Source organism: Vanacampus margaritifer, chromosome 1, assembly GCF_051991255.1.
Source record: "Vanacampus margaritifer isolate UIUO_Vmar chromosome 1, RoL_Vmar_1.0, whole genome shotgun sequence".
Classification (NCBI taxonomy): domain Eukaryota; kingdom Metazoa; phylum Chordata; class Actinopteri; order Syngnathiformes; family Syngnathidae; genus Vanacampus; species Vanacampus margaritifer.
In genome coordinates this window covers 14,110,363-14,118,866 of record NC_135432.1, presented here as the reverse complement: position 1 = coordinate 14,118,866, position 8,504 = coordinate 14,110,363, and the positions used below count along the sequence as shown (strand labels likewise).

At 39.0% G+C, this 8,504-nt stretch overlaps 1 protein-coding gene across 2 annotated transcripts; it reads right to left on the bottom strand.

The window, feature by feature from the left end:
• Positions 1 to 1,705: 1,705 nt before the first annotated feature.
• LOC144038670 (uncharacterized) lies at positions 1,706 to 4,832 on the bottom strand. 2 transcript variants are annotated; one of them, XM_077551333.1, is made up of 5 exons: positions 4,732 to 4,832; positions 4,516 to 4,638; positions 4,231 to 4,438; positions 2,616 to 2,780; positions 1,706 to 1,796 (listed from the first exon to the last, which is right to left on the bottom strand). In XM_077551333.1, exons 1-5 carry the CDS (start codon positions 4,756 to 4,758, stop codon positions 1,777 to 1,779), a joined length of 543 nt encoding a protein of 180 aa, XP_077407459.1. In that variant the 5' UTR covers positions 4,759 to 4,832; the 3' UTR covers positions 1,706 to 1,776. The 2 variants fall into 2 exon arrangements, with proteins under 2 accessions (XP_077407459.1, XP_077407468.1); XM_077551342.1 differs by having other exon boundaries at positions 4,231 to 4,426.
• Between the last annotated feature and the right edge of the window lie 3,672 nt (positions 4,833 to 8,504).

Below are 8,504 nucleotides of genomic sequence, written 5' to 3'. Positions count from 1 at the left end.
GATTTTCTTTTTTTACTTCAATTTATACTTTATACTTGTAATTTGTTTTGTGTTTTCTTTATGTTTATATGTTTAATAAAACCAAACCAAAAAATCGAATCATACTACTTTCGAATTGAAGTGTGCCTGAATGGCTTCACACCCCACATATTGAAAACCTACATTGAATCATCTTGATGATTGGATGAGATGCACAACCCTGTTTGTTATATTGTCGGCTTGAATTCAAATTTCTGTTGCTTAGTTTTCCAGTATAACACAAATAAATGCTATTTGTTAGCCTGTCTGTGGCATTTTGTATTTTGTTAACATTGAGCTAAGGCAGGTTTTAAATACACCTGTTTATTTTGGTAGTAAAGGTCTAGCAATAAAAAAACGATATACTATTTTGGAACAATTGTAAACTATTGCTAAACTGCCAGTTGTGAAGTGATCTTGTATCTCAACTTCACGTCAAAACCTTTTTGACTTTTTGGAGAGAGCAAATATAAATAAACTGAATAATGCCACCTTTTAAAGTGCCTCTGATGAAACCTCAATAAATAAAGTGCAGATGTTCTTGTAGCTTTTCCTGACATTTTTGTTGCTTTCTAGCAAAAGCCTGAAGGTTTTGTCCTACCACTGACTGCTATTTGTGGTTGTACATAATTGCCTCTACCCAGTTACAGCTGAAGATAAATCATGATACTGCCACCACTGTAGGTATTGGTAAGGTGTTCTTTTGATGGTGTTGTTTTTGCACCAAACATACCTTTTGGAATTATGGATACAAAGTTCAGCCCTTGTTTTCAAAATTTTGCAGCAACACACATGAAATCTCTCGTATGCATGTGGGAAAATGTGTGATTGTCCGTTGAAACAAAGTTTTTGGTACGTGTAGTTCTGCTTAATTACAATGCGTGAATATTTTTGGTACATCTGTCATAAGGCATCCACCGTCATTTGAATATCCTTTCTGGCACACTTGTCTGAACATGTTGAAATGACTTTCAAAAACAAAGGGGCGTCTTCAAAGTTTAGGAAGATATCCCCGTTAGACGTACACTGCTCATACTTTTCTACTGCGCAATACTTTTTGTATGTTGTATTATTTTCACTCATCTTTTTTTGCACTAGCTAAACCGCTAACAGTCTCTAATGCACTGCTTTTGTAATTTGTTCTTGAGTTACAATTGTTTTTCGTTTATATCCTTTGTGTGAGAGTGGAGGGTCTATTTTTTTATAATTTTTTTATGTGGCTCGGGACAAATCCATTCATTATCCGAACCGTTTATCCTCACAAGGTTGCGGGCATGCTGCAGCCTATCCCAGCTGTCTTCGGGCAGTACCTAAACCGGTTGTCAGCCAATCGCAGAGCACATGACAAATTAAAATCTTAATTCTTGAAGTTCTGATGTTGGATGTCTTTGGTGGTGTCTGAGAACTTGCCAATAGGTGGCGATATATGCATATAATTCAAAAGAAAGGGGAGGGGGGGGGGGCAAAAAACAGCACTTGACCTTTTCAAATAAAGCAGGACTGCATTGAGGGAGGATTCATGGGGCCTGCAGTTGGAAAATAATCTCATGTTGAATGACACGAAAATATATAGCCTAAGCATGGGAGGGCGCTATACCATCTCACTTTGGCACAAACTTGAAACTGACAAATGAAGACCTTTTCTGTTCTAGTTGAGTTCCCTACTTTCCAAACAATCACATGACCATAAACTTTCACATTTTATTATGAACATCTCCAATGATCATCTCGTTTTGTTGCACTCGTCTCCAAGATCACTTACAGCAAGCTTGAATGACCTGCACAAAAGGTGAAAAAAAAAACATCAAATCAGCATAACAAGAAAAAAAAAAAGTCTTGAAACTGCAAAGAATCCCACAAAGCTTCTTCAGAGGCAAACCAATGTGGAGCTATAGGCTGTTGTTACATAGATTCAAGTCTATCATGATAGAGAACTGTATGTAGCTCTCAACATGTGCAGACAAACAGAATTTACTAAGGAGGCGGGTCTCATGGCTTAGAGCAAGGGTGGGCAAAATGCCAGGATGTGGGCTATTGCAAATACAGTATACAGTATGTCCCGCAAATACATTTTCATCACAGGCCACATTGTAAGACTGCTGCACTCTGACAGAACACCATCTGAGTGTTTCTGCCGGTGCATTTCCATATAGTAAATGCAATTCCCATGGTCACGTGACGTACATTTGAAGCAAAATTTTTTTTTTGCTAATGCGAACTTTTCGTGGCCATCAGCCAATTACATACTACGTCACACACACAGCGCAGCGGTAAAACGCAAACAGACGCACACCGTGTAGAAATAGACAATAAGAGATATCATTTGTGTTCTGTGAGGATTGAGACTGGACTGTCAACCAAAATAGCATTTAGCATAGCATTTAACTTTCATTTTTCTGACAGAGAAGAAAAAGCAAAAACAAAACCATTATTTCATGTTAAGTCTGCTCCTCTTGTGAACATTGCGAACGTCACGTAACCAAAACCAGAAAACTGCTTAGCAGACCCGTAGTTATGCTAGTACACAGAGTCTGTTATCCTATTTTCTTCATATGACACTCGTAATGTTCCGACGTGCCCAACATGAGTTTCCTTACCCGAATGCTTATGCATGACACAAGCACTTTGGCCAAGCCCACTGCCAAGTAGCCCAGAACACTCCACATGACTGGCAGCTCCGTCCCAACTGGAGTTAACAGCGCTTGGAATTGTGGTGAGCTGTACATTTGTCATTGTTGTTGTTAGTGAGTTGGTCACGCAAGCTGGAGTGAGACAAAGAAAACAGGAGCGGAAAAGGTATTAGGCTACTTCATATATACAGTAGATAGATAGATAGATAGATAGATAGATAGATAGATAGATAGATAGATAGATAGATAGATAGATAGATAGATAGATAGATAGATAGATAGAAAGTATATTGTACATAGAGTTACAGTGGCTTGAATAATATTAAATACTATATACATTTTTGCAACGACATTTCTGTCACATTTTTAAATGCACACTTAGAACTCTTATTATACTACGGTAAGATGTTGGTGAAGATGGTGGTACTTGGAACGCCAGGTAATAGGGGTGTGCCAAAAAATCGATTCTCACAAGAATCACATACACACAGACAACGCTACTCAATGGCACATTTTCCCCCAAATCTGTGAAAAACGAGTTATATTCAAATGCTCAGATGTAACTTTCTTCTATCTGATTGTGTGTATGTACGATAACACACTGCCCCTAACAGGCCAAAACACACAGGAACAGTTGTATTTGTTTTTATTTTAAAATTGCTATTATTTTAGTATACAGTATTCTTATTTTACGTCCTTACTAATTTCATTTCTCAATATGCTTCATCTTAAAGTTGCATTTTTAAGAGTTCAAGGAATGTTCCTTTCCTTTAGTTTTTATTGGCATACTAACACACATTTCCACATGACATGACACATAATACAATTCCTGAGGTCCAAGGTGAGCCCACTAAGTCCCAAGACTTGCGAAAATATGACCAAATAAATATAATAAAGGTTTTCAATCATTGAATAATGATTTTATAAATTGTGATTTTAATCTCAATTAAAATAATTTATGTTTTCCATAATCGTCCAGCCCTACCAGCTTGCAAAAACACATTAGGGGGAGAAGAATAAATAAATAAATTTAGAGAAAAAACTATGAACTAGTTCTTTTTTTGACCCAATGAACTCAATTTAAAAAATGTCAATTATGAACTATTAACTGAACTAGTTTATTTGAACCCCTTCGGACCCATAGATGAATGCAGTGGACATGACATATTTGCGTGTCCAAACCAATAAAACACATCATTTGGATGATGACAACACTTCTGGTTCATAATTGGACCCGAGCTAACCAATCACAATCGCAAGTTGTTTTGCATGATGGTCATGTTAAAAATGGTACATGTAAGCTTGGTCAGTTTACAACACTTTACAGCCATATTATCCTGGCGTCCATTATAATAAAAACATGAGACCCCCACACAAAAAAAAAATCCATGTTGTTCTTATGTGGGAAAAGAGTCAAAATCAGCAAATATATATATTTTTTTTTTAAATGCCCAGCAGAAAAAATGCGTATCTGAACTTTTTCCCAACACTCTGTAATGTAAAGTCGGCCTTGAAATGAGGTGACAACATAACAGTAATTGTTTGGGAATCACTGATCTACACGTAGCTTGTAATTACTTACCATGAACGAAAAGGTCGACCAAGCACTCTTTATTTCGACCGCCTACTTTTGCATTGATGGCACATTTGTAGGTCCCAGAGTCCTGGGGCGTCACCGCGGGCAGATGCAGACTGTCATTCTCGCCAAATGTGGACCGTTGGGATATCATGGCCTGCTCCACCTGGCCTTCACCAATGCCGATGATGAATCTTCTTTTCTGTCCATTCATCTTTACATTTTTGATAACTCTTGAGTTCTGAAGGGTCAAATGACACGTTGCCGAGAGGCTGAAAAAGATTCACTAACCTTGTACCAAGTCAGCAACAGGAACTCCGTGCTGTCACGACATGGGCAGCTCAAGTCCACATTTTTGTCACAGTTCACTTCAATTTTTGCCTGACTGTTGGTGACGTAACACACGGTAACCACCTGGACACAATGCATAGAGATTTTTCCAGAAGATTTACTTCTAAACACCAATTGACAGAATAGCTTGACATTGAAAAATGAACTTTAGCTCACCTGAATGAACAGTAGTATCTTGCTCATGTTTTTTACTCAGCATCTGTGACTTTAAGAGCTTGTACGAAGTGCCTGCTTCTTCACCTAAAAAGAGAAACCCCGAAACAGGATGTGGATGTGGGTGGGCAACCGTTTTGTATGAAATAAATAAATAAATAAAAGGGAAGCTATCTTACCAGAAAATAACATTGCCACAAGTTAAAGTTGCCCTGTAGAATAGGCAACTACTTGTTTAAGTCTTAATTAATTGACATTTTCTGTACAAATGTAACAAAACTCATTTTCGGACATTAATTTTAGTCAAGTGAGTGTCAAGAATTTAGTTATGATCCCATTATAATTGTATTTATTCAGTTTACTTTAGTTAAATATCTGTGTGTTGGCTAAGAGGGAAGTTAGTCATTTATGATTAGCTGCATTTAATTTTCATGACCTGCCCCTATCGATAATTTTAGAATTTTATTTTGTAGTAACGAGAAACAAAGATTGTTAGGGGGAAAACTATTGGAATAAAAGTGTACATTTTCTTTAGGAGATGTAACACATATCATTTTTATTATTATTTTTTTTTTTACAAGTAAGTAAAAGTGTACATGTTGTTTAGGACATTCAGTAAATTGGAGTAAAAATATTAATTTTATGTAGCAAATGTATATAGAATAAAACATAATCAATTTTATTTAGAAACAGGGGAGGTCAAAAGTTTACATTTTATTTAAGGAATTAGTAAAATGATGCCTTTAATTTTGTGTTATTGGATAAATGTATATGTTTTGTTTGTTAAATGTATTACATTCCTTTTTAGTGTTTATCAATTTATCTTTTTAAATATTTGGTTAATAATGTAGCCGCAAGGTGGCACAAGCCAGTATCTTCTTGTGCCGGTCTCAAGCCCGGATAAATACAGAGGGTTGTTTCAGGAAGGCCATCCGACATAAAACTTTGGCCAAATCAAACATGCGAATCAAATATATGACTTCCATACCGGATCGGTCGAGGCCCGGGTTAACAACGACCGCCATCGGTGCTGTTGACCTACACTTGCTGGTGGAAACTGGACTACTGTTGGTCAAAGAAGGAGAGGAGGAAGGTGTGTTTGTAGGATAAAAGAGAAGAGGAACACCAAGAGTCTAGGACTGAGAGTAGGGACTTTGAATGTAGGCGTAGGTTTTCCTATCACAAATTGATCAATGACAACATGATGCCCCTTAAACAAGCGCATTCAACATGCCCGCTATCTATCAGCGGCGGACATGCCACGGAATATTGTCACTGTGGGGGGAGGGGGGTTGTGAGCGTCGTATACGTCTTCCAAGTTTAACCCTGGAGAACCCACAGGGTCAAATTTGGCCCCTATCAATTCTGCTACTCAAATAACAAAGACCTTTTTTTTTTTTTTTACAAATTTAACTTTAAAAGTCCAGAGTGCCACTTCTGACCCCTGCATGGGGCCATCTATTGGATGAATATTGCACTTACATGAGCCAGAGTGGTGGTGAAAAGATGGCTGGCAACATGCTGTTTTGTTGAGCTGGAAATCAATCCAAACAAAACCATCTTCTCAGTAAACCAACAGATGGTAATATTTTGTTTTTTTTGTTAATCTATTTCATATTATGTTGCAGAATGCCTAGGAGTATGTTTTATATATATATTTTGATAAATTAGCAACTCTGAGCTAGTTCAAAAAAATTAAAAAAACATATATTTTGGTGTTCAGTGAACTTATAGCAGTCATTTAATGTATAATTCATAATTTTCCAAAGAAGAAAAGGGTTCTTGGGTTCTCCAGGGTTAAACTTCCACGATCACGATCAGATCGATGCTCCTTAAACACGTCATTCATCCGGTATCAGCGGCGGCGGAGGGTTGTTTTATATTATTGTATTACATTTAACTTAAAGCCTCCATGATCACAATTTGATGCCCCTTAAGCATTTAGCCAGTAACGCCGACGACTAAGATACTCCGAAGGCACTTTCGTCACGGAGGTTGTTATTCACTTTCGAAGACAGCCTGCCAAAAATCATAGTTTTTCGGTCCTCTACTTTGTTTACAAGTGTCTCCAGCTCACATCGTTTTTTTTTTCATTTGTGCCTCATGCTTTATAATGTGATTATCTTATCATGCAGCGAAATCATTCCCATCCGCAAGCCCTGTTTATACTAATTTGCATATTTATGTTCGCGTCTGGTACGCTAACATTTCCGCATTGATTGAGATGTATGAAAGAAATGTGTTTGGATTCGTACGTACGCACAGATTCGTTCATCTGGATTTTTTTATGCGTGCGACGTTTTCTGGAAATGGCCGTACGGCGTGTTTTAGTATGAAAGCCATGCAAGTCTCAGTTCATGAGGCCCCTGGAGAGGGACGCAGAAGGACAGATGGTGGTTGACTTTGCAAAAAGAATGGGAATGGCTGCCGTGAATAATTTCTTCCAGAAGAGGCAGGAACTTAGGGCGACCTACAAGAGTGGAGGCAGGAGTACGCAGGTAGACTACATCTAGTGTAGACGGTGTAATCTGCAGGAGATCAGCGACTGCGAAGTAGCGGTTGGTGAGAGTGTAGCCAGACAGCATAGGATGGTAGTGTGTAGGAGGACTCTGGTGGTGAGGAAGACAAAGACGGAAAAGGCAGAGCAGAGGACGAAATGGTCAAAGCTGAAAAAGGAAGTGTTGTATGACATTCAGGAAGGAGCTCAGACTCTGGATGGTCAGGAGGTGCTTCCATATGACTGGACAACTACAGCAAATGTGATCGGGGAGACGGGTAGGACAGTCCTTGGTGTGTCATCTGTTGGAAGGAACTAGGTGGTGGAATGAGGAGGTGCAGAAGTGGATCCAGAGAAAGAGGTTAGCTAAGAAGAAGTGGGACACTGACAGGACTGAAGAAAGTAGACAGGAGTACAGGGAAATGCAGCGTATGTCATGTTTATTTTCAGTCTTGTTTACTCCCTGTCATGTTTAGCTTCTGTTTTCCTTGTGTTTTCCCCTTGTCTTGTCATTTCCTGTTTTATTGTGAAAAGTCTGACTCCTCTCGTTTCAGGTCACTTGCCATTCCTTGTTTGGTGTCTTTGTCAACCCTGGTCCCTGATTGTGTCCACCTTTCCCCATTACCCTCATGTGTCATCCAATCAGTGTCCTCAGCCAGGTGTGTCTTGTTATGTCATTAGTGTTGGTGTATTTAGTCGGTTGTCTCCCCCCTGTCTGTGTCGGTTCATTGTTGCCACTGTCGTAAGTCATTCGCCACGTCACGCTGACCTTTTTGCCTTATCAGGATCCATGTCATGCTGTTAGTTTTGCCTAAGTTGTTTTGCCATGTTTAGCTTCATGTTTTGTTAGTTCCGTTTATTTTGCACTTTGAAGTTAGCTTTTTGATTAGAAATTAAAACCTCTTTTTTGGACTGCACCTCTGCCTCCTTGCTCTACCTTCCCGCATCTGGGTCCTAAAGCCCCCACCTTACTGACAGCGTAAGGTGAAAGTAGAAGCGGCAAAGGCCAAACAAGGGGCTTACGATGACTTGTATGCTAGGTTGGACAGTAAGGAGGGAGAGACTGATCCAAACGGGTTGGCAAGGCAAAGAGACAGAGATGGGAAGGACGTGCATCAGGTTAGGGTAATAAAGGACAGGGATGGAAGTGTGTTGACAGATGCCAGTAATGTGATGGGAAGATGGAAAGAGTACTTTGAAGAGTTGATGAATGAGGAAAATGAGAGAGAACGAAGCGTCGACTGTTGTGGACCAGGAAGTAGCAAAGATTAGTAAGGAT